This window comes from Halichoeres trimaculatus, unplaced genomic scaffold, assembly GCF_033239565.1.
Source record: "Halichoeres trimaculatus isolate MK-OKI-2021-1 unplaced genomic scaffold, fHalTri1.1 fHalTri1_scaffold_10, whole genome shotgun sequence".
Classification (NCBI taxonomy): Eukaryota; Metazoa; Chordata; class Actinopteri; order Labriformes; family Labridae; genus Halichoeres; species Halichoeres trimaculatus.
In genome coordinates, this window is record NW_027437187.1 from 13,542,302 (window position 1) to 13,569,023 (window position 26,722).

At 39.6% G+C, this 26,722-nt stretch overlaps 1 protein-coding gene across 2 annotated transcripts in view; it reads right to left on the reverse strand.

Moving 5' to 3' along the window:
- The window catches only part of cmip (c-Maf inducing protein), a 53,307-nt gene extending 31,206 nt beyond the window's left edge, over positions 1–22,101 (reverse strand). The window contains exons 1-2 of one of the 2 annotated variants that reach the window (XM_074677544.1): positions 21,622–22,101; positions 21,155–21,510 (exon numbers count right to left, since the gene is read on the reverse strand). In XM_074677544.1, coding sequence (XP_074533645.1) covers positions 21,155–21,475 — 321 coding nt within the window. In that variant the 5' untranslated portion in view covers positions 21,476–21,510; positions 21,622–22,101. Of the gene's footprint in view, positions 1–21,154 lie in introns of both variants that reach the window. The other variant, XM_074677543.1, reaches the window with a different exon arrangement.
- Between the last annotated feature and the right edge of the window lie 4,621 nt (positions 22,102–26,722).

A 26,722-nucleotide genomic window follows, 5' to 3' on the forward strand; every position in this document is an offset into this window, starting at 1 on the left:
TTTAGGCTCCTGGTTTACTGATTAGTTTTTATGAATGAGAATAAAGACAGGGAGTAGCACTGACAAGCAACAAGTGGTACCAAGAATTGGAGGCTCCTGCTCTACTGACCAAGACAAACCAGCAACACAGATAATCAAAATATATTGATGAAATACATTTAATATGTTAATATAAACAAAATATATTTTTGCACATGTCAGTGATGGGCATGCAATTTTTTTTTCTAATTCTTCTGGTGCACTCACCCACAGGCACATGCACACACATGCACACACACATGCAGGATTTTCACAACAGATAACATGAATAGCAAATATTGGTTCTGGGCAAAATGTTTCATTTCCTCGGAAGAGTAAAGTCAGCTGCTGTCTGTCTCCAAGCGTCTGTCTCTAATGGTCTCTGCACTTCCAGTGGAAATTTTCATCATGCTCAAATTGGACGCACGTGCCACACTAATGACTTTAAAATAAAGAGCAGATATGAAATTGTGTGCTGAGGAGGGAGATGAATGTGTTTTTGAAGCAGGCAGAGCAGAATGGAGAGAAACAGAAGGAGCTTCAATTTTCTGATAACTGGCCGAGGTTACCATAGATACTCCATCCAGCACACGAGTAAGCACTGATTGCCTTCTTTTCTTCACCTCCCTCTCTTTCCCTCAATGTTTGTGACTTTCTTTCTTTCTTTCTTTCTTTCTTTCTTTCTTTCTTTCTTTCTTTCTTTCTTACTTTCTTTCTTTCTTTCAGGCTCTTTTCCTGCTAGTCTTGAGTCATCTCCTTTCCTCTTTCTCTCACACTCCGTCTCTTTTCCATTCTGCCTTTCTTCCTGCATGGAGGAGGGTTGGTTGAAGGAGGCTACAGCTCGGCTTGTCTCCTCTCCTCACTGCTGGGTTGCCATAGAAACAAACGATGGAGATGTATGTTATGTTTTTTTTTTTGTTTGTTTGTTTCCAGGGAGAAGCAGACAGGAAGCGATGATGGAGGGAAGAAACGGAAAAGAGGGGAGAATACAGAAAGACAAAAAGGAAGCTTCGCTGATGCACTGTGTGTTTTAGAAATGTCTTGGACCGCAGCACAAGGTGATCATGTGACAGTGAGCATGGTCAGCTCTGTCATCTTTGACATGATCTTTCTAATCAAAGACCTACTGTTGCTCTCAAGGTTTTGTCCTGCTCCACTAGATTTGTAAAGATTCAGAACATACAAGAGAGTGACACAATGCATTTCTTTAGCTTTTCTTCAATAAAACAAAGATCAAGTTTGTACTTCCTCTGATATGTAACTGCAAACCAAAGTGCAATTTGAAAGATATTAAGGATAGTCATTTAACCTCTCATGCAGCCACAGGACATCTCTGGAAAAACTAACACTGGAGCTGCATAAGAACTGGCTCACTTAAGAAATGACAAAGGAGAAATGTGATGAAAAAAAAAAGGTTGGCTGATCATTTTCCAGAAGTTAGTTTTGTTTTAACAAGCGTAAAATTAGCTTTACTTTCATTATCAAGGCTGCTCTGAATTACAAATGAATCTTCCAAACTGAATTAGCTTCACTGGTAATACACTGTAGGTGTGTGTGCCAACCTTTGCTTCTCCTCTGATCCACTCTTTTGACAGCAAAACAACAACTATGAAGAAAGATGGCCGCTGTCACAAAGCCAAAACAGCTGTACATAAACCACCTCTGTTCAAATTTGGACAACCATACTAGGGACTGTAGGGTCGTTTCTGTGGCATAATATGTTTGCTTCTGCTTTAGCAAGGATGCTTGGCCCTTTGTAGAAAATGAATGAAAAACATAGCAACAGATACCCCTGAGCAAGTGACAGAAGATGTCCAGAGCATGAGATTACTGCAAGTTGAAACAAAGAAAAAAAGGGCAGAGTGTTCACTATGGTGTGTGCTCTTGCTGTCACTGCTGCAGCACCTGATGAAACAATAAAATAAATTCTACAAAAGTCAACATAAAGAAGAAAAATGTGTGACTTTTTTTTGTTTCAGTTAGAGATGCACGATATTATCGGCACAATATCGGTATCAGCTGATATAAGCTTAAAAACACATTTATTGGTATCGGCACTTACGAAAATTTCTGCCGATATGCACAGCCGATAAGGTGCTATTCAGTTAGGATTATTATTATTTTCCATCTGAAAAATAAGCTCCTTAAATAAAATGTAGCACTTCATTTATTTGCACCGCAGAGCTCTGTGTCTGTCACCAGGTTGTTACAGTAGCTCTAAAATAATCAAATGCAACTTGGTTATGTTTCAAAATGCATTGTACATTTAAAGTTCATGTGATCTAAAGAAATTATTTTTCTGTATTTCAATACTGAATGTCTTGAGTTTGAAAAAATAATACATTTCTTATTTATGGTAAAATCAAATGTTTTTTGTCTTGTTTTATGTGTGTTTTTTTAACAAATAAGACCGTCACAATAAGAGTAACATACAAATTCCAGTACAGGATAGACTTAGCTTTCTTTACAGTGAAAAAAACAAACAAACTTGTGATTATCGGTATCGGCCAAAAGAGGTTTCGATATATCGGCATGTCGGATATCGGCAAAAATCCAATATCATGCATCCCTAATTTCAGTTTGTCTCTCACTCTGTAGAAACAGCTGCTTTTGCAAGTTATTAACATGTCTGCAATGTTTACAGCATATGTGCAAGAAATATTTCTTATTCAGACATTTTTTGCAAGAACAATCAGCTGATTGCTACTCTGGAAAAAAACGTTGCAACAGCTTTAATCGTAATGTCACAAAAGCAACTGGCAGCCTGTTGCTAAGTTGCAGAAAGGATAACTGCCCATTAACATGACATCCGGTCTGGTCTTGTTGTTTTCTCTTTTTGTTAAATGTAATTATTTAAGTTTTTCCTTTTTAATTTTTTTTTCCTTCATTTTTCAGCCTTCACATCAATATTTCTTTGCTTTTTTTAATTGTAATTTTCACCTTTCCAGCCCTTTTGACCACAATCATCATTGTTTACCTCCACTTCTCAGTCTTTACTATTTTACTAATAGCTCCTCATCTTTTTGATCTGTGTGCCTTGGGTTCTGCCACTTTTCCTCTTTCTGATACGTCATAATATTTCTTATCTTATCACTCTCTCTCAGCTGTAGTCCTTTGTTCAGTCATATGTTGTTCACTGGTTGCACCAAAGTAATAAAAGAAGAGAAAAAAACAACAACTGCAGAGACACTTTGGACACGGGGAGAAACCTCCTCCTGTAGACTCTGTTTGTTTGCATCACACCGAGTCAAAACCACAAACTTCCTGCTGAACAAAGATAGCAAGTGGATAAGAAGGCATCGGGGTGCACAGTTCTTCCTCTTCCTGTCATCAAGCTAACACTATCAGTTCACATCCTGTGCTCCATCGGTTTCATATTTACCAATAATTACACAACAGTTTCCAAACATGAGGGCATTTACAGTGACCCAGATCTGAAGAGCATCAGAGGTGATCAGATCACTGCATGTGCTCATAGGCCTATATATATATATATGTGTATACACATCAATACATCTGCTAAGAGAAACACACCACAGGGCTCATGTGAGGCTGCAGGACATTAGTGTGATGTCTCAGGGCATTAAAGAGTCACTTCCCCGAACGATAAGCCGCTCTACTTCTCCATTTCCAAGGGACAATCAAATTGCTGCTCATAAACCTCAGAGGACAAAAACAAAGGACTGACTCGCATAAGACTGTCAACAAACCCTGCAGGCCTGCTCAGAGGACACAGTACAGAGCACTTCTGTAGTTAGCTGTGTGGTGTTGCTGCTCTGTGGTTTACAGTTTTTCTTAGAAATTTTCCATTACAAGAAACTTTTCAAGTGAAAGAGTTTTATTTAGACTTAAGTTAGATTGCTATGTCATTGGTCTTTTTGTGAGTTAGATAAAAGTTAGCACTAACTTAATCATCCATCACTGATAAGAATAATGGAGTGACCTTTGCTATGTCCTTGCGTCATGAGTACACCAATCCAACAGCTACATAGTCTAAATTTATCGGCCTTTCTTTAGACATTTTGACACGACAACTTTACTTTGTTGTTCCAGTAAAAGGAGGAGCCCTGCCCTCTTTCTCAATAATCACAAAGGAACTAGAACAATTTTAGAAGAACCCCATTAATGGGAAGCTTTTTGGCCTCTGCTTCAAAGAAGTTATTTTCCCAGCAGAGGAGGGACATGAATACACGATGACTGGTCCGTGAGTAAATGTACGTTGATCAGTCGATGACTAGAACCAATTCACAAGCTCAAACTCTAAATCACCATTATTAAGATCCTGTTGTAAACATAGGCAAAATGACCGTAAATAGGAGTGAGGAAAGTCCTTGAAATCATCAAAAACTCATAAAAACTCAGACAAAAGGACAAACAATGAAGTCAAGGCTTTATGTAGGATACATGTGACTGAGGAGATGCAAAACGACTTGACGCAGCAAAGCACAAGATTAAATTTTCAAATGTTTCCTGCCAGTTTGCAGAGGGTACAAGCCAGACAGCAAAGAAATGCTGTGAGTTAAAGGAGGAACTCAAACAAGCCTTTGAAAATAAAAACAAAAACTAGAACAGATCAGATGGAAAAGCAGCTTTGCTAGATGCCATCCTTTACAGGCATGTCCTGGTAATTTGGGAATGAAGGACCTAGCGGTTGAGCTTTTAGAAGCTAGCATCAACAGCAGCACTGGGTGAGCAGCCCTATGCTGCTTGTGGTTCCTATAAAGTTGCTTTAGCAACTGGGAATGTGACTTCATGAAAATGCTGTTGATGTCACAAGCCCTCAGATCTGTTTATTTCAAAATCATTTTTGAACAAAGCTGAACAGAAACCTAAAAACCAGTATCAAGTCAGTACTGAATAAAGACTGAAAGAAGAACTGCTGGACCAGGGTGCGGCAGCAGCAAACAGCTAGGTGTCATGCAGATGAACTTCAGCATTGGTGTTTTTTTACAACCACTCTTTAACAATTTCTTGAATTTTACATGCAGTGAAACTAGATAAAAATAAAGTATCATTACTTGCTGCTAATGCTAGCCGCACTGTTTCTAGCAGCAGCTTGTTTCAATGTTTGAATTCCCTGAGTCTGCTGAGCCAGGCCAACAACATCAGGATGGAAACTAATAACTATCACACATGTGCAGGGTTAGTGTAAGCGATGTTAAAAAAATAAAAACCTGGTTATAAACCTGGTTTCATTTTTTAATCACACTACCCCAAAGCAGCACCGGGTACTCACATGTATGCTGAAATCAGCATCAAGGGGAAAACGGGTACTGGAACATCTCTTCTTTTTCTTTCAGTGTTATTGATGATTTTCATCAAGGAAGATTTTAAAAATCCTTCATAAATTTTACATTTGTACACTTTACATAAGATAAGCACTGCTGGGACATGCATTCAAGCACATTGTTGTCATAAAATCAGCCTTGTTAAAATCAGATTTGTTAATTCAGTGTAACACTGGAATTGTAGTGCAAAAAATAAAATCAGTTTGAAAATACTGAATAACAAAAAAAGTGTCCTATAAATATAACTATAACCTATAACTACCTGAGGAAAAAGTTAAATTCATCAAAAAGTTCTATTGTTTTGGGATTTTTTACTCATTTCATCTTTGATTTTAATAGTTTGTCTTTATAAATACTTGTGCATCTGTTCTATTGCTTGGCTGCTTCTCTTATTTTTTACTGTTTAAAATAATAATAATAATAATAATAATAATAATAATAATAATAATAATAATAATAATAATAATAATAATATATTATTAACTAACAGCTTGAAAAACTCACAAATGTAGGTCTGTAGTATCAAAAGATGACAGCTTCTTGGAGTACGGACAAAATATATGTGTACAAACAGACAGCGTCTAACTGCTTGAACTCAACACCATCATTAAACAGCAACAGTCATGATGAATAAAAGGCCAATAAAGGCTCCAGTGACAAACAACTGCATCCATAACAACAGCAACCAAACTGTGACCAAACACCACAGCAACAATCACAAAAATAAATAATCCTCAGAGCACTGACGAGAAACCATCATTAGGATGATAAACTCATGTGGCAACGGTCACATCAGCTCTGAGAAACTACGTCCTAAACTACGTAGAGAACCTCGGAAGAACAGATGGAAAATCGAAAGCAGCTTTTTAAACTGCTGCCAGTAACTGCGGTCAGTTTGTTTAATCCGCCTGTGAAGAGGTCTGATATCAGTTTCTCTGCTTGGGAATAATATCACACTTTACATCTTATTCACAAACTGTTGTTTGTGTATTTCTCATTCTACCATTTATATCTTTGAGGTTCAGGCTGCTTCAAACTGTTTGCCCCCAGGTGGAGTCATAAATCTGGATTTGTTTGTTTATCTTTGCTAGATAAAGCCGTTGCATCTTTTTTTTTTTTTTAAAGTCACCAGACTCCAGGGACAAAAGTCATAATTTTAGCTTGAAAACACACACACACACACACACACACACACACACACACACACACACACACACACACACACACACACACACACACACACACACACACACACACACACACACATCCTGGTCTTCTGCCGGGACGGGTTTTTACCCACTGATTTTTTTCTATCAGACACAGCTGATTTGTAAGACCAAAATGTTTTAACCTGTAAATTTTATTGGTAAAAAAAGAATTAGAAAAAAGAACATACACATTAATCTTGCTTTAACAAATGTATGGAAAGTCATAGGTGTAATCAAGATGCAAACTGATACAACAGTACCATAATTTTTGCATTCTAGCTATCCAGCCTTCATGTGCCTTTAAAGGTTCAGTTTACACATTTACCTTCCTGCTTTCAATTTTTAAACAAATAAAAAGTAACTGACAAAAATCACTCTTTACTTTAAAAACATCCAAACATAAGCCTTGACGGTGTAAGCTATAAAGAAAGAGAGAGAAAATATAGGCCCATTTCTTAAATTAGAGTTCTCTTCAGCCGGTCTGAAGTCTGACATTCAAAGAGCGGCTGCTCACAGTTAGGCTGCAGTTTCACTTCTTGTTGTATGTCATTGTGGTCTGACAGGACCATATGTGAACGAGTTACAGACGTCACTGAAAAGTGGGCTGGGTCGTTGGTAACTGACACTTCTCTTTTTGTGTCTCACTGTCACACAGACCTTCTGCTGTTTGCTGTTTTTGCAGGGTAACAAGGATCCACTGATTTAATAAACTTTACCATAAGTGGACTCAGTGCCTGCTGCATCAGTGTTATCCATTAGTGCATGGAGGCTGTCAGTCAAATAAATCTGCAGGATTACTTTTAATGTCAGCAGCTTGGGATAAATGAAAGCTGAAGCAAAGCAGAAATGTTACATATGTTTCAATCAATAATGAAAGAGGGATTCAGAGGAGGAGAGCAGTGCTGACTTGATGTTTTAGTTTGTGGTACATGCTGAGCAGCTGGTTCACATAATCGAGCTGTGGTTTCTCTTTAATGCTGCAGTCCACATATCACTTAACCCCTCGCTGACTGTTTTTAGTCTCAACACCGTCAAGTAAGAAACTCTTCTCTTCAACCTCTCGCTTGCATCTGGATTTTTCAAAGATTTGCCTGTGTTGGCTTTTTATTTTATGATTGTGTAGGCCATAAATGAAGTCCCCAAATATCTTTGTAAGCATGTTTCAGGATCTTCATTTCCAACCCTGTACATGCCTTTTCTTTGGACTCAGATTAGATACAACAGTCAGAAGCCATGAACAAGCTTTTCTTCCCTTTTAGCTTATCCCCATCTGCCTTGTCTATTGTCTTAAAGCAACCATTAGGCAAACCCAAATCTGGAATTTTAAAAGACAATCTGATTAAAGAAAAACTAAGCTAATAAAATTCTTTGTTTTTAACCTCTTCATTGACCCCAATCCTATAAAAAACAAACAAACAAAAAAAATACACAGGGTTGCAGATTTAGGGCCTGTGTCCACTGGCAGTGTTTTTACACTACCAGTGGACACATACCGTTTCTAGGTTATGAAAGGTGTCCAGAACACCTGCTTTTATTTCCTTTAATTTTACAAAAAAAGAGAAGTGAAAAAATGAATGTGAATGCTGTTGCAGCATAAACAGCATGGGAATTGTACTTGGAGGTGGTGTGTGGTTAGTTTCTCTGTAGGAACAACAGCTATTGTTGTTAACAAAGATGACATCAGGCGTCCTGTATCTTTTTGGTTATTATTATTCAGAGGTGGAAAAGTGACATTGATCACAGTGAGCCAAATAAAAAACTGAACTCTTTTAAACTGGGAGCAATTTCAAACAAAACACCTGATGTCCTGGGCATTGTTGTGTTGGTGGACATAGGCCCTTAGAGCAAACCTCTTCCTGTCCAGTATGAATCAATGTTATTCTGACACTTCTTAGAGACAGTTGAGATGAAAAACTCTTCCGGTCTATCTGCAAGACATTTAGCTAACCTTAAGAGACAACTAGCTTAGCTTAGCTTAGCTTACTTTAACATGGTATAGGAATCAACAAACATCTCTCTGTCAAGTTTAACAAAGGCTTCTCACCCCCCACTGAGTTCATTGGTTTGGTTCAAGTAAACATCCATCAGTGTGGGATTTTTTGGAGGGGAGATACGTGCTAGATTTTTTCTTGGCTGGTCGAACTTTTCTTGTCTAAGCATTGTTTAAGATTTCAAGTTGAGTATAAGAAAAGAAAAGTGTCTTCCCCTGAGTTATATGTTGCAGCCATTTAAATCTGTTTAGCTGCTGTTGGCTGAATCAGCCTGCAGAAGCACAAAACTTACTGGACATTGACAGTCGGTAAGACCCCAGAATATGCAAAAAAAACAACAAAACTTAAAAGGGCCCAATAAGCAACTCATCCTTAAATTTTATGTTTTTGTACGCAACAATGTTCTTCATTAGTGGTAAAAACGAACCAGAGTTTCCAAAAAGACTTTAAACAGTTTCAAAAGGAGCCTGACCTTTGAAAGACTGCAGTCTTTATTCCCTCTCTTGACTCTTTCCCCACATACTCTGTTATTTGTCTGTCTTCGCTTTGGCCACCACTCACTGACACACATAACGAGGTAGAATGAGTCTATTCTAAATATCATAATTCAATATGGCGGTGAGCGCTATCATTCCCTACTGTAACTCCAATCTTTGCCTAATGGCTGCATTGTTCAAACAGAGCGAGGAGGATCCAATATTTGTATACGAACATGTAGAGCAAAATGTCCTGGAGGCCTGCCCGGAGCCTTTCAAAGCGCTGCTTGTGTGTGAACATGTGTAGTAGATCACAGGTTGTTCTCACTGCATGTTGTTTCTCTTCTCTTTTTGCTGCTTCAAACCAACAACGAGGACTATCGCACAGTTATCATGTGCCACTTCTGCTAAGTGGCGTGTGGAGCAAACAGCTGACGGGAATGTAAACTTTATTCATAACATTCTGTGCTTTGGCAAAGACAAAGATATATCCTGCTGCACTGTCCTTATCCACACACACAGGTAGGTAGATCCTGCAGAGTTAACTCAAGGTCTGTATCAAAGACAACCCTGTGTTTTTAGTGTAGATGCTGCATCCTGGCATTTAGCGGTGTAACAGAGTATGGTTGTATTTTTCACACAGAAATTGGAAAAAAAGTTGGAAGTGGGTTGCTTCTGCTTTAACTGTAACATGAATGCTTAACTAGAGCATCACCCTGCATCATCTGCATGGAGAAACAAAAGCTGGTAATGCTAGCTCTGCTAACTTTAGCCACACTCAGAGCTAGCTGACATTGTTTACCCACTCTGATGCATGAATTGTACACAACTTCAGATTTTCTCTGTGTTTTTTCTTACTTTTAGGATAGTAGGTTAGAATGAACTGAAAAGTCTTTTTCAAATAACCAGAAAATTAGTATCTTTGGAAGTCCCCTTGTAATGATAAAGGCTAATTTAAAAGTTGCTATCTCTCGCCAACACAATTAAAGACAAACTGAAGTGAGGGAGTTTTGATAGCTGTAAAACCACATGTCAGATGGACTTAAGTGTGTCAGATTGTGCTTAAAGTGAGACATTATTTCTGTGACACATCAACCACTGTGCTCATTTCAAAGGTATCTGAGTTCAGTTTACCATGACTGAATGAACAACAACTAAAACAGTTGCTGCTAAAGCTAAGTCTGATATCTTCATCCATCAAAAAGCAACTTCTTCTGCCACATTTGTGTCAGCTTAACAGAAAGCGATTCCCACATGACTCATGTAGGTTTTGGATACTGCTCTGAATTTGTGAGTGATGAAGAATTATCTTTTGAAGTGAAATAACAGGGGTGGGAGAAACTACATATCAGGTTTTTTTCTTTGACAATATCAAAGTTGGCATTCATAGTCAAAAAATCTTTTTTTTTTTTCAAATTCTTCATTTCAGTCTTTGTTTATAAACTAGCTTGATGCTAGCAAATACAGAAAACTGCACTGATATGCTCGCGGTTAGCATACATCGGTATAACTTCGGCTTCAGAATAGAATTCCAACTTTCAGCACAGACATATCACAGCTACTCTTTGTAAGAAATACTAAAAACCCAAATATCAAAATACTCACAGGAAAATAAAATAGAAGTTAGGTGCAGGCTCATGGCTGGCTTCATCACTACGGCAAGGTTCCAAACAACTCAAAATAATGCTTTAGGCACTTCGAGATACTAGATGGCCTACTTCAGTCTAGGGATGGGTACCTTTTACATTTGAAGCGATCGGTACCGGTACTCAACGGTACGGATTTTCGGTACTTTTTTGTGTTTATGTAGTAAAAATATCAATTTCTTTAAAAATAAAACATGTATTTTTTTTTCAATTTGACACATTTATTCTTCATAATAACTTTATGGATACAGTACCGATGCACGGTACCTGGCAATTGGTATCGGTACTCAACGGTACCAATTTTTGGTACTTTTTTGTGTTTATGTAGTAAAAATATCCATTTCTTTGGAAATAAAACATATGCCCTTAATCAATTTGACACATTTATTCTTCAATATATAACCTTGCAATGCTGTGATTATGTCCAGCATCGAAAATCTCCCATTCTTCCACGCCCTCACAGTCACAAGTATGCATTTAGGTACCTAAACATGGTACCTTTTGATTTTACGTGAATCGGTACCTGGTACTTTTGACAGAATTCGGTCAGTACCTATAAAAGTACCCAATTCGGTACCCATCCCTACTTCAGTCAATATAATATTACAAAAACTACATTGACATCACATGACAAACTATTTCTACTTATTTCTGTATATTTATGTCCAGAGGTATTCAGATCCAGTGACCAATTACATATTCATTCACTTATAAACTCAATTTACTGTTGTTGACCTGGAAAACCTGTAAAGCTCATTTTTTTACAGAGAAAATTCACAAGAGGAATTGATAAAGAATTGGATCAATAAGCAGAATTGATAAGAGCATTAGTATTGATATAATCTTACCAATACCCATCCATACATTTAACTTTTTTCTATTGTCTGGTGTTAAAAAAAAACAAACTAAAAATCATAAATATCAAAGAATCTCAATTTAAATCAAATCAGCATCCCAAAAAATTGTAAAAGCATATTAACTTATTGTTCTTTGTTCCAGCGTTCAACCTGAAGCCACCAGCTACAAAAGGTCTGAGTTGTCCAGCATTGGCAGCATGGCATGTCCTGCCACTCTCCTCTCAAACTTTCATCCCGTTTTTCAAATCAGATGGCAGTCAGACACAGTGACATCAGATAGTCATCTGATTGTTCTCTTTTTGATCTGTGACTTCATGACACCCACTTTGAAATGACATATCAGGCTTAACTAGAGCAGAAAATGTTGTTATATTAACACAAAGTGTAAAGGTGGCGTCTCAAACGGCTCGTTCATGCCCAATTAAAGAAGTTCAAGTGGGTGTCTAATGTTTTGGCGTAAACTTTGACTGCTCACATGAATGAGTACATGAAACACACAGAAAACGGCTCTCCAGACACTTGCATAACACTTTGAGTTGAATCTTTTTAAATTTCTTAATTAGATAAAAGAATGAACCAAATTATAAAAGCAAAGGAGGCCGTTTTCCTTTATTGCGCCTCACAACTCACAAGCTAATTGATAAGTCTTTGCTACTAAACCTCTAAAGATCTGCAGCAACAGTCAAACTATCAGTGAATAGTGCATCAATTCCTGGTAGAGAAGTATTACCATTAAAAACACATGGCTTATGTGTCTTGTTACATAATCCTTTGACACTTCAGGCTTCATACACAGTTAGAAAACATTTCAGCCTTCCTCATTGATTCCCGAAAGAATCCTGTCTCTCGCCTTGCTGCCAATAAAGAGCCCCTCATGCTCACGACACGACTACACTCCTTTCATCTCAGGTCCTTTGTGAGAAAGGCGTAAGACAGGAAGTGTTTGCTTTCACTGGCGCCCTTCTTACGCAAATGTCATGTAGGTTAGGTATAAGAGTAGAGCCGTGGCAGGCAGGTTTGTGAAAAGGGAGGAGAGTGAGTCACAGCTCCTCATCTGTCGCCAATTCATGTGTTAATGCCTTCTTAAATAGTTAAAATACAAAGGTATTAGAAGGTTATTTAATGACATTATTTTGTTTTGATTACAGCTTTATAAATAAGATATTTAGTGGGATTTAACAGTTTGCTGTAACCGGATTTGTGAGATTTTTGTCACAGAAACTAACGATCCCTCTTGGCAGCCTCTCTGGCTTTCACAAAGCTCTTTTCTCACAATCATCTCAGTAATTTGCAGAGCGTGGGGATGTTGTTGGAGACGCAGAGTCAACGCTCTTTGCCTCCTTGTTGGAAGAAGTGGTCTCTCTGTGAGAGAGCAGAGCAAACGGGTCAGCATTGTTCATCTGCCCACATAACCGCTCTGTTCGACACCGAGCACAACAACAGCTCCTCTCAGGAAATGCACATTCATGCTTCACCCTGAATAGAAAAAACCCTCTTCCTCATAGTTCAGGCCTCACACTGAGAGATGAATATGTGACATCGTCGACCAGCCAACAAGACACATGATCGATGCATATGGCGTGTCACCATCCACACACACACACACACACATGAATGCACAGTTAAAGATATCCTCCAGATAAATCACCCACATGACTTTTAGAGCAAAAGGATTAGTGTCATAATTTTTATGACCGTGGTTTTTGCAAGTTGGTGTCCTGCCAAAAACACAAAACAGACTCTGGTTCACTAAAGGACAGCTCGTCACAAAGACAGAGTCTGAGTTCAAGCTTCTATATGAACAAACATCCAGGACTAAAGGCATCCTGTTAGGGATGACAGAGCACTGTTACTCTACTGATCAACATTTGCATTGGTCTTTGAGGTTTTCACAGGATAATTTATGACAGCAGGTCTCAGGCAGCCAGTGACGGTTACCTACTGGCTCTTTGAAGCAAGAACAATGAAGCAGCTCCTTCAAAGATGTGAGATTCTTGGAAAGATCTGGCTTAACAGAGAATACAGTCCAGGCAAACAAACCCTGAGTTTGCAGAATGTCTCAAGAGGGTCCAGCTTTTATATCAGTGGCTGTTAGTTCAAAGTCAAAACTAAAACATGATCAGTTTACTCATTTATTTTTTGCTAGCTAATGTGTTCAATAACAAAATTCTTATACTAGAGATGCACCAATACTGATCCTGGTGTCGGTGGTGAATCAGTATGAGTGGAAAAGGCCAATCCATGCCAATCCAGGCAACCAGCTCTATGGGGCCATTTACTCAACAAGGGTTTTGGGGTGAAATGCAAAAGTTTAACAACCCAACAACAACAACAACTTTTGAAAATGGCCTCCAGAGTGGGATTTTTCTGAAACTCTGCCAACATCGTTGGCGTGTTAACAGTAAGCAGGCGTTTTCAGCAGAAAAGCTGACCTCACACTTCGCTTTGCGTGAGCGCATACAACAGTACCGTTGTTATGACTGTCGCGGACCAGCGTGTTGTGCTCAATCTGCTGACCTTCTTTATAGGAAATGTGCATCTGTTGCTCCACTTCTGCACTTAGTATTCCCCAATACACCAGATGATGGGCTCAACTGTACTTTGGTGGAGATCTCTCAAAAGCAGCCTCTGGACAAGACAGTTATAGTGCCCCCTACAGGCCTGGCATGCTTACAATGGCGTTTTCAGTCCCTCTGCGTTTCCCTGTAAATTTTTTTTTTCACTGTGTTTTAGCACTTCCGAATGAAACGTTGTTGTGTGGGGCCCATGGCTTTTTTTTTTACTGGTGCTCTTGGCTACTTGATTTGGAATGTTACATCTGATGCACTTTCTTTGTTTTTGCTGCATTACCAGTCTACAGGGTATATAAGTGGTTAAAATTGAAGACAGTTTCTGTACATTCTGCAGCATTGTTTTGCTGGTAAAAAAAATATGAATATTCTACAGTTTAAATAAATATTAACTTCAGTGACTCTATATACTCATATTTTGCCTTTTACCCAAAACATTACTAGTCTCATAGTAGGGCATGCAGGTTATTATTTAACACTGGTACCTGATCAGTATGGGTAACGGTCGATACCCAAAGCCCTGGTACTGTATCAGTACTGGATCCAGAAAAGTTGGATTGGTGCATCCCTACCTAATAAAAAGGTCATAGACTGGCTGAAGATAGAGGACAAAGTCTTTATTGGTTAGAAGAAAGAAGGAAAAATCAAACTCCATCAGATGACTTGTGGGTGCCATCTAAAGGCGTGTCAATGTGGTGTGGGAGAGGGAAGCAGAAAGTTTCCGCAATGTATACATTGTTATATATATTTTCAATAAAAAAAATAAATTAAAAATTTTTAAAAAAAAGAAAGTTTCCGCAGATCAGCTGGCATTCTTTTTTGTGTTTGTTTGTTTCACTGGATGTAAAGTCGGGCTCCACAATGTATTGTTTCAGTATCATTATCGCAATATGTGCTTGCACAATATTCATATCCCAAGGTTATGTGATACATGCAATATGCTACGCTTTTTCTACTCTAAGTGTCTTTAAACATCAGTTTTTATTGATTCATATCTCTGGCAAAATATTTGAGACTACAAAAAAGACAAAAAGTGGGAGGGGGACAAATTAATGGGCCACTGTGTGTCTGCTCATATTTAGTCAATGTAATATTATTTGGTTACAAAGAGAAATTTAAAAGACGGACCTCTGTGCAGGAGCATGTTATTAAAAAGTCTAACCTGATGTGAGAATAGTCACTTGCAGGAAATATTATAGATCAATATAAATGATTAACAGATAGCAACATGACTTTCTAACATAAATAGCATTCACAGAGGCAGAGAGAGGCAGAGTCAATAAGTTGAGAGTCTGTTTTTATCATTTCAGGGAATTCAGCTGAACAGAGTGAAGCAGTAAACTTTAGGAAATACCGCAGTATAATTTTTTCCCCCCAAGATTATGCAGTTGTAATGTAAAGCACATATATGCGACGGAGCAGCAACACCTGATATCTGCTTTATGCTAATTAGGGAGTACGCTATACTGCTAGATTAAAACATGCAACCACAGCACATCACTGAGGCTGAGTCACAACCTGGGGTAAGTGCACAGTCAGAAGTCAATCATCTTTAAATCCTCTATTATCTTTATCCAAAATAAAGTAAGCTAGCTTGCAGCTACAAGCAGCACTAAAGCTAACTCAGTTTACCCTAAATAAAAAAGAAACAGCTGTGTCCCAGCTGTGACCTGAGCTCAAAAAGGTTGAAGGAGCGATGAGGATGATGACATGTCTGATGATAAATATTGGGTAAAGTCCATGAAGAGGAACAAAGGAGGCATGACGTTGTACTGTAGTCCACTGTGCTGTTATCATGTTTTCCTTTAAATGTTAGCTCTTTCTTCTGGCTGCTGTCTTGTAAAATTTGTAATCTTAACACTTGCCATAAAGCAGATTTGTTGTTAAATTCCTGTTCAGCCCTCAGCCTTAAACCTTTTTTATATTAAAGCAACAAATATCACAAATGTACAAGAAACAGACCAATGCTTTTCAATGATGAAGACTGGTCAAGTAAACATATTTAGTCAGAGGCAGCCTCAATAACTCAGGTTAGATTTATTACTACTGAAAGTAAAAACAGAGATTCAGCATCCAGACCATCTGGAAGCTTTTACATTTGCCATTCAAAACTATTGGTGCCTAGAAACCCTTTCAAATTGTTTTGTAGTAAACAGTTGAGATTTTTTGAGTTAGTGCAAAAAAAACAAGCTTCACCAATTAAAAACCTGAGAAAGAAAACAAAAAGAAAACCGCAGCAACGACCGCTTGAGGATACAAACTGAAGCCACGTTCCATGAATCCTGACCTCAGAGATGTAGAAATAAGTTTGACCTAATCCCTGCTCCCACAGAGATAATTTCCTGGCTGTCGCTGAGGGCTGCTGTTGACTGGCCAAAGTTCGTATTCTGCCCCACTTTCTCACAATCAATAAAGACTCTCTGGCATTTAGTGGAGCTCACTGCACACTCCTTAAAAACACAGCTCAGAGATGGAAACAGAGACAGCCCTGAAACAGCAAGAAGTCATTTCACTGGATGTAAATTTAAACAGTCAATACTTATAAACACATACCAGAGCCAAGCCAAGTAAGTAGTGCCTGAAAAACAGAGCTTGGACTGCTGTCCTTATTCAACCGTGGGCATTAACAGAAATAAAACAAAGCAAGGAGACACAGCAGAACAGGCAGCAATGTTCTGAAGACTTATCTCTGCAAAATGTGACTCAGGTGACCGATATTTCCTTTTAGGAATGACAAAACAAAAGGAGCTGACCATGTACACATACAGTAGCTCTACACCTCTAACAATGACGAGGAAGTATAAGTGCTATAGACAGCGTCTTCCAGTCCCCAGGAGAGCACAGCCTATTCTTTGTCTCTCCCCTGCATTGTTGGTCTGCCCTCCAAAAGCATTTTTTTTTTTACATCAACCATCACGTCACACTGAGAGCCTGGTTTGGGGTCCATGTCCATTCAACACAGTTTTGCTCTTTGTATGGCTCCATGGAGCGTGTGTTTGTGAACTTGTGCCCTAAAGGCCTAAAATATGGTGTTTTTTTCCTGCGTCATGATGGTTGTTTGGTGGCCAGAAATAACCCCATTTGGACAAAAGAGCAAGGCTGGAAAGAGCATGAGGCTAACAGAGGAAGCTGTAGCTTGGTGAGCAAGGAGCATCTGTATTTAATGTTAAGTGGAATGCTGTTAAAAGCTGGATGAATACTGACTACAAAATAAGAGGCCAGTATCACAACGTTTCTTTATACAACCAAACACCAAGGCTGGATTCCATTTCTCATTTTTACTCCCTGCCCTTGCTTTTGTGCCTCATTGCCCTGGCTCTGAGGTAGAGGGCGCTGATGAGGGGGAGCCTGAAAAAGTTATTTTCTTTGACATGTTCTTTGACAAGTTTATCCTATTTTGTTTGTGCAAATCTGACTGGAAGCTGTTTTTCTTTCATAAATATTAAATATTTGAGATTATAACATCATATAATATTTCACTACAGATCACACAGGTGTGGTTATTTGCTATCTATGCTGGAGACAAAGCAATGATTATTGTTAGACATGCACTGATTGATCTGTGCAGATTTCCTTTCTTTTGGGGGATCGTGATCGGTCCATCCTTGCATATGAAACTGATCTTATAAACCTCTGGGAAGGTCTGACAGCCATTCACTGTTGCTTTTTGCTCTGAGACCTAAAACTCAGGACACTTTATTGTTTTTCAAGTTAAAACACAAAGATTTTATTGTTTCACAGGTATTGTTCAATGATTTTCATTCAAATAAGATTGGAACATTGAAGGTATATGCTATCAGTTATAACAAAAAAAAAAAAAAATCGGTATCGGCACAAATCAGTACGGCAGGTCAGGCTTTTTAAAGATCGGTGACTGGTGATTGGCCAGAAAATTGTGATCGGTGCACCCCTAATTATTGTTAATTGTAGACCATTTTACAGTCAACATCATCAAAAATATGTGCGCACATTTTGGCAATAGAAACATAATTTAGGTCCATTCATTCAGACGAGTTAGTGTTCTTTAAACACTAAATTAGAGCTGTAAACAGCATATGTATGTCTGGTTGTTCTGTGGTCAGTTGTCAGAAACGATATGATACCAAGAAGTCTACCGGTGTTTTGGAGCAGAGGGTGACCGTGCTAACTGGTGACTCTAAGCCAAAACATGTCAGTGATTGTCAGCTGAGAGTCACCAGTTAACAGGGTCACACTTTACACTGAAACACCAGCGACGTCTGTAGCTGTGTAAATGTGTCTTCTTTATCCAACCTCAGCTAACAAGGTTTGGCCGCAAAGAAATGATTTCAACTGCGGATATTCCAAATCCATTTTTTACTTTTTGAGCTGAGATTTCATGACTTTACATGGACTCACTATGGAGGGCAAATATAAGTGAACCTATACTTCAACAGAAACAGATTTTATGTTCAAAATAAAACTATGGAGCACTCTTTTTGATTTGGCAGGTTTTCTGGTTTGTTGACACAAGTTCATGTCTTAATATTTCACAGTCTGGTAAGTGTCAACGGCTCATGCAATCATAAGCATTGAGTGACCCTTGTGTTTAAACTCTTTGCTGAAAACATCCAACCACTTGATGTCTGTCCACTTGTTGATGTTCTCCATTCACTCACTGATTTGTCACAAACCTGTGAGTTGTTAACCATCCGTCAAATTGGTGTTATTTAGGTAAAAAATACATCTTTTGGTCATGTCGCTTGACAAACCATTGTACTCTGCAGCACTTCTGTTGCCAAGATGTGCGCTCTGCTGTAACTGTTTACAAACAGTAAATTGGCCTCAAGAGTCGAGCAGTACATGACATCATTTGTCCAACACCTTAAACATTATTTTCACTATAATTAGTTATAAAGAAATTGTTTCCATATAAGGTAACGTATGACCCCATACTGCAAAATTGGCCTAATGTTCCAGATTATTGTCAAGTTGATGTATCAGTCAGGCTCTGCAGAAGAAACATGTGTTTTCTAAAGTAAACAGTGTGGATTCATAAAGCAGTCCGATGTGTTTACACTGATGCCCTGTCGCCAGGAGGAAGCCTCCATTACATAATCCTTCATGATCAACTTTTATCTACCCAACCACAAAGATTCATTGATTTTTAATCATATCCTCCCAGGTTGCCTTTCAGTTATATCACAACACAACTGGCTGATGCACACAACCAGTCAACAATAAATGTTAGTGAGAAAAAGAGAAAGGAACCAGTATAGAGGACGAGAAAGGACGTTAAAAATATAAGTTTGATGCATTTTCCCCAATGTATCCTCCCAGGGCTCTGACTCTGGCAAGCACAAACCCAGGTACAGGGAGCCAAGTTCAAGCCATGGTGGGTTTTCCCCTAAGCTACTTCTGCTTTCTACAATAAAAACAGCCTTCAAGACACTTTGCCCTGCAGTAAGCATTTCTGCACGCTCGTACAGTGTGGGTGTGATAGGCCATCATCCAAAAAGCCTGGAACAAGGTGTGTTGATAAAACAATGGGGCTGGGCTTTGTGGAAATGTCAGAAGTGTTGACAATATGAAAAGAGGAAATAAAGGCTATGGTTATTCCGGCATATTTCTGTGAATACTTGTGATTGCCACACACCAGACTCCTGTTATGTTTCATAATTATATCATGCTCATGGATCCTCTGAGCTGGTGAGTGATGTTCTGAAGCTAGTTCAGATTTGCAGCAAAGTGAATTTTGGATAATCTGTGTAGAGAAAATAAAAAACCCTAATACCCTATGATAATCCTTTAGTTTGCACTTTGGATTTTCAGTGAGAGCTGTAAACTATTAATATGAAAAATATCATCATGTAATATAGATTTGTTCCGACACTGATTCAAGATGAAACAGCTTCTGGTGCAGCTTTAAGTACAGGATCGGATTTCAGCAAGTATGCCAGTCCATGCACAAATCCAGAACCATAATTTTTCTGTCCTGAAAATATCCAACCTTCAAACCAAAACCAGCTTTTCTTTGTAGCTTTTAAAACAGTAGCCAGGAAGAAAGTCGCACTGTGCTGCCAGAAGAGACCATTTCTTTGTCTGAGGCTATCGTGGATTTACCAGTGTCGAAACTGGCACCTAATGCCTCATGGTGCCAGGAAGACCTTAAGTCAAGCAGAAAACCAAACTGCAAAATCTGCGGTGCATTGAAAACTCAAAAGAACCAAGAGTAAACCAAACTCATGTTTGTTTGTTTTTTTGATTTGGCAGAGACAACAAAGGTGTGTTAAAAAATGAATTTGTCCTTGAAATTGTTCATATGACTGATAGTAAAACATGTGCCAGGCCTGAAACCATGACAACAGTGAATCATGTCAAGTGAAAAGCAAGCATCTGATATTTTCTTAGAAGATGTTGCTAATCACTTCCGATCAGAAGTCTGCTGGTATAAAACTGATAAGCTCTGAGACTAAGGCATGATATTGATTTTACTGCCAAAACGATTAAGACAGCTAGGTAGCAACTTATAGTCACCTGTTCAACCTGTAAATGCAGGCTGCAGGAGTCCACTTCTGGTGTCATGTCACACAGCAGTCCCCCCTAGACCCCCTGCTGCTAGGTTTCAGTTTCAGAGACTAACAGAGAAGATCTTTGCTGATCTATAATTTAAATAAAGAGTTTAATCCTGCTGAAAGCATCCTGGAGCTTGGTGCTGACCCATATAAACACACACATGCGCACACTTCAGGAACCTCCATGTCAAGAGGCCTTGAGCATCCTCTGCACCCCAATGTCAGGACTCTACAGGGCTGTGTGTCACATACAGAGGACGTGTACTGTCCGTGGAAGTGTGATTGTGTGTGCGTGTGTGTGTGTGTGTGTGTGTGGTGGGGGGGCATAGTTATGGTGTTACCATATCAGCAACAATGTCTTCTTAAGAACAGCGTCAACAACAGACAGTGCGTAATCTCAGTGCGCGTCTGCTGCCTGCGTCCAGACAAGAAAAGACAAACACCAAAGCTGCCTGTGGAATGTGAAACGCAGCATTTATGAAGACACACACACACAGCGAGAGAGAGAGAGAGAGAGAGAGAGAGAGAGAGAGAGAGAGAGAGAGAAGAGGCCAGAAAGCGACTCACTGTGGCTGAGGTCAGGCTGCTGTCTGTGAGCGTGAGGTGGTGCGGCTCCCATCTCCGCAGGAACTTGGAGGTGAGGATCTTGCTGAGGAAGGTGCGGGGGTGTTTGACAACGCACACCTGGATGTCCCCCTCGTGGAGCAGCTTGTATCGCATCCCGCTGCTGCTGCAGTGGTGCAGGGACCTCTTGCACGGCCCTGCGCCCAGCTTGGTGTTATTATTCCCCTCCGACATCTCCCCCAGCAGAGGCTTGTTCTCCTCGCACTGATAAAACTGGTTGTTGTGTAGCTCGTTGCCTCCTCCGCCACCGCTGTTGAAATCCATAGTTCAATGATCCAGCAGTTTGATTCCAAGTGTTACTGTGAGGGAGGAGTCGCTATATGACAACCATACATGTATATAAAACAAAGAAATGGATAAGGTCGTTCGGATCGAGCTGTTGGGGGGAGTGAGGGGAGGGGGGTACCTACCTACCGCTATAATACGACCTCAGAAATGAAGACACGGCCAAGACAGGCGCAGAAAAGCCACCAAACAGCGTCTTACGGTAAGATATCCACGCGGGGAAGGGTTTTTATGATACAGTGCAAATAATCCACCATTTTCCTCCCCTCACAATGCCCCATGAATTGTCTCCACGGTGCGCGTCTCGCCTCCCCCTACCACCAGCGAGCTATTCAATATGTTAGGGCCATGGCCTTATCCATTCCGTCCGCCCCGGTGCCAAACAGAATAATCCACAGCAAGAAGCGCGTGAGAATCAGGAGAATACAGGAGGAAAATCCAATGGCGGCGGCTTTAGGCTCCTCCGAGAGGTTTCGTGGACATTACAAGATCACTGGCTCGGTTTCCTTTTATTCAGTCTTTTCCCCCTATCTCGGTGTGAAGGAGCCAGCACTGTTCGGCAGCGCCGCGCCGATTGGTCCCTGCTCGTTCATGTGATACCGGACTGACGTCAATGGGGAGGCGAGCGGATGAGCCCTGTGTCTTTTGCGCTTGACTGTCTGCCGAGGGCGCACGCTCACCCCTCCCTACAGCCCTCCCTGCTTCTCCAACAACTCACCTCCTTCTCCAGCGCGCAGAGAAATGGAGGAGGGAGCAGAAACTCAACGAGAAGCCGCCTCTTTTTCCTTTTATTTCCATAGAAATGATGGAGCTTCCCAGTGAAGGGATATACCACAACGCCTACTGACGCAAAGCAGATATGCTAAGTTAAAAAGTTCGAGTTTGAAAACAAAACGAATGTTAGAGATACAAACTTTTTTGTTAAAGTCATTGACACACTATGAGTTTCATAAAATTGGATGAAGATGATCAACACATCACATTGTCCTTTAAATATAAAAGCAGTTTGAGTGGAGCTTGATTTTATGGGTAACTTGTCAACAATATTACTTACTCATTGGCTGATTTAGATTTATAACTTTAGAGAGTGTGTGAGTTACAAATAGGAAGTAGTGTAGAAATGCATCATTAACTTTACCAAAGTATTATTTCTTAATTTTTTTTTCTCAGTAGTAGAGTAGTTGAAACTTTATTATTGGTCTCCATCCAGCTCAGTGCTCCAGGGAACATGAGTATTGAGCCTAAGTGGGCGTAAAGAGCTACGCATGATGTCACGTGACTTACTGTTAGTAGATTGTCTGAGAATTAACCTTGAAATCGCCAACAGTTTACCAGAACTGTATACCAATGCTAGGTCTTTTGTATTACTGTAAAAATCAGAGTATCAGTATAAATAACAGACTATTGTTGAAATACATTACCAGCTAATGTGGACTTGTATTTGATGATCTTTTATTATCATTAACTTATCTTGCCCCATTAGGATGTGGAGTTGAAATCAAGGCTAAATCTGTTTGGCTTATCTTAGTGTTTCTGTCTGTTTGTTTTTGGTGTTTTAGGTATAGCTGTCAATCTGCCCCTCCAAATGCAAGTTGTTTGAATCTTGAAGTATGATAACAGTGATACGTTATATGGACAATGAAAAGGAAGCAGTTTGGCTTTTATGAAGATTGTATTTGTCAAGGTAATGGCAGCTGGTGGAGAAGCAATGTTAGGCAGACAGCCACCAATTAATAGTCAACTCTGCAAATACCTTAGCCAATGGTTTGCAGAGGGCAGTTGTTGAAAAGAATGCGCTAAAGTGTCTTATTGAAGCCAAAACACATGCTAAAGTGTCCTCTGGCTGGTTAAAACATGACAAACTGCCCTCTTGGGTGGCAAAAATGCACACTGTATGTGCCTTTTTCTGATGTTCTTTTTGACCCTGCCCTTCAAAAAGTCTGTGCTTGCCACAGACCTTAGAAGTTATTTACCTGAATCTGAAATATTACCCGAACTGGGTGAAGATTCTGCCAAACTAGTTGGGGAGCTGTAGGCCTACTCCTATAAAAAAAAAAAATAAAAAAAAATAAAAAAAATAAAAAAAAAATAAAAAAGTTTGGCCCACATAAAGTAAGAACACCATAAGAGTATATATCTGACCTGTGGCTTTGTGGGTTTTCAAAATAAAAGAGGGCAGAGGTTATAAGGGAAAATGGGCCTTTTAGAGACAGCTCTTCAGATAACCCCTTCTTTCCAGACAGATTTTGTCACCATGACCCTTATTATGCCAATCTCAACTGTGCAGCAGTTATAGGTACTGTTTTGGACAAAGACGCCTGCTTAATGAAATTATAGGATTGTAGAATCATAGGTTCCTGAAGTGCACATGTATTTAAAGGACTTTACAGAGGAGAGTGGATGAGGACTCTGTTTTGCAGTCAATCAAGATGTTTGCCACACCTCATCCAGAGCACTCTGAATGCACCAAGGTGTGAGTCAGTATTTAAAAATCCAGATGCCTGTCAGTGTTTGCTACTCAGACACATCATGCCAAACATATTTGTATAACATAGAAAGAGAATCCACAGAGCATGGTTGGCTTGAATCAGCTACCTCTCCTTGCAGCTCATAGTGTCACATAATTTTTGCCAGTCTTGTCCACCATATCCATTTTGGTCATTCCCTCAGAAATTAAAATAATTTCACACTGATAAGCAACTTGAAATTAATCTGAGAATGCAGATTAGCACCAGCATTGCACCCCATGCACCACAGAAAAAATGTTATCACTTCAATCAACTGATTATCTGAAAGGTTACTCCATGGAGCCAGATTAGTGTCAAAATTCAGAAATGCAAAATTTTTATGTGTGTGTAAATGCATCTACAAATGCATGAACTGATACAAAAATGTGTGAGTCAATCCACAAATGTGCAAACAGATTTGCAAATGCGTAAAATATTTACAAATGTTTGCACAAATCTACAAATGCACATGGAAGGATCCACAAATGTAAAAAAAAAAAGAATCATTTGTGTGTGGAATTGTGTGGAAATGTGTGGAGACATCTGAATGGCCACTGAGTTTCCCTGATGAAAGAAACACATTTGTGGATCTAGGCAACAGGAATACTATGGTATTCAGTAATGTTGATATAGGGAATATGTGTCAGCATCAACATGTCAGTTACTTGTAGTTTTAGTCACACAGTCTTTTTTGTTGCGAGGCGCCCAAGTGGCTGCCTGTTGTGGCAGCTCTCTACTCCTTGTCTGTTTCTTGTGATTTTTTTGTCTTTTTTTTGTCATCTTTGTATTTGGAGTGGGTCATCATTACTTTGTATAGTTCATTTGTTGGTTATGGAAACCAAACTGGGTTTGTCTTCAGATACATTTTTATTATTTTTGCTCCTGTATTTGTCTTGAGATCCTACATTTAACTATGGTCACATTCTTTACATGTCAAATCAGCTGTTAGCAGCCTGTAGCATGTTAATGCTAACTGATGCAAGGCCTGATGTTTCCCCACAAGGCGAGGAGAAGGAGGTGAGGACGACGTGCTGGTTCTCAGGTGTGAGCTAAGAAGTGAGGACATGGACCTGTCCTTCCATCCATCATTATTGGTAAAGTAAGATCGATCTCCAATAAGATGGACGAGCTAGCTGTGCTAACCCAGCAACAGAGGGAATACCAGAGGGCAGAGTAGCATCATGCAAGCACAGACATGGCCAACAGGGCTAGCACCAGACACCACATTGGAAGAGCTGCTCCTGCTGTGAGCAGACAGGAGACAGGAGACAGAGACTGAACAGACTGCTGAAGAAGCTCAGTCCTGGACCCTGTGGAGGTGGAGGCTGGCTGAACTGGAGAATGATGGACAAGCTGTCATCATCATTTTCTATACATTTTCTTACTTTCATTTTCTTGATTGCTGCTGTGACTCCTGAATTTCCCTTCCAGTTTAAATAAAGTATTTTCTATTCTATTCTATTCTATTCTATTCTATTCTATTCTATTCTATTCTATTCTATTCTATTCTTATCCCCTTGTCATACTCAGGATCTCAGTCTTACTATTCTTTACGATCAGTACCACAAATCATGTTGACACCATTTTTACAGTTTATGATCAAGGCTCAGGTCGGCTAAGTTTTGATAAAGAATGAAGTACACCTTGCCACGCCTTGTGGAGATTTGAATACCTGTCGTAGATACTTCAGCAGGGCGGGTGTCGAACAACACGAGGCACTGAAGTCATGCATTCCATGGAAGAAGACTCAAACGTTACTCATGGTTCCTCTTGTTAAAAAAAAGCACTCGAATACATGCACACATACAGTAAACAGAAAGTGGACAGTTGGGAGGAAGTGACGGCAATTTTATTGTGTTGCACTGCATGAAAAACCAGGTTATCCTGGAACAGCCACCAACACCCTTGCTTCCCAGGATTTCTCAGCTGTTCTCATGGAATGCTGGCTGTACCGATAACTGCTGTAAACGGACTCCTGAGGACAAAAGGGAAGGTACCGCACAATAGAATTGCCAATTGCCAATTCTATTGGATCATGAGTTCATTTTTTGTTTGACTCATTCACTCTGCACATTTCACCATGTTAGATTGTTTGTTGGATAGTTTTTTTTTATCCATCTCAGTGGATTTTCTTCATTTCCAACATTTGGTGAAGTTTTCAGCATCTGTTTCATCCTTTTTTGGTATTCGAGGTTTAGCCAATAATAAACATCCAGCTAAGGGTGCAAATGGTAAAAAAAAAAAAAAGAAGTGAAAATTGATTTAATAGGATAGTTAGGTCTTCTAAAGAGGGGTTGTTAGAGTTACTTTTCAATGGTAAATGTATCATCTCAAGAGGATCCAAGTCAACTCAGCACCTTTGTTGACAAACTGTTCTGAGAGCTTTAACACAAGCGAGGCTATTAACCGCAGCAGGGGTCAGCTCAGGAGACAGAGGAGAGATCCTACCTAGTCACCTGGAGGTGCAGGTGTGTGTCTGTCAGTCTGTTAGTAACCTTGGTAGTGCTTTCAAGTGTTCACACCAAACTAAGAAGATGTACATCAAACCCTCTGTTGGTAACAACCAGCAGCCCTGTGAGTGCAACACAGGTGAGTTATATTTAATACACGCAAGGGAATACGTCATCGGCCAAATGCAGATGGAAAAGCTCCTGCCACGTGACATCAGAGTCCTCAAAGTCCCACAGAGAGTGAGTTATTTAGTGAGGAGCAGTTTTGT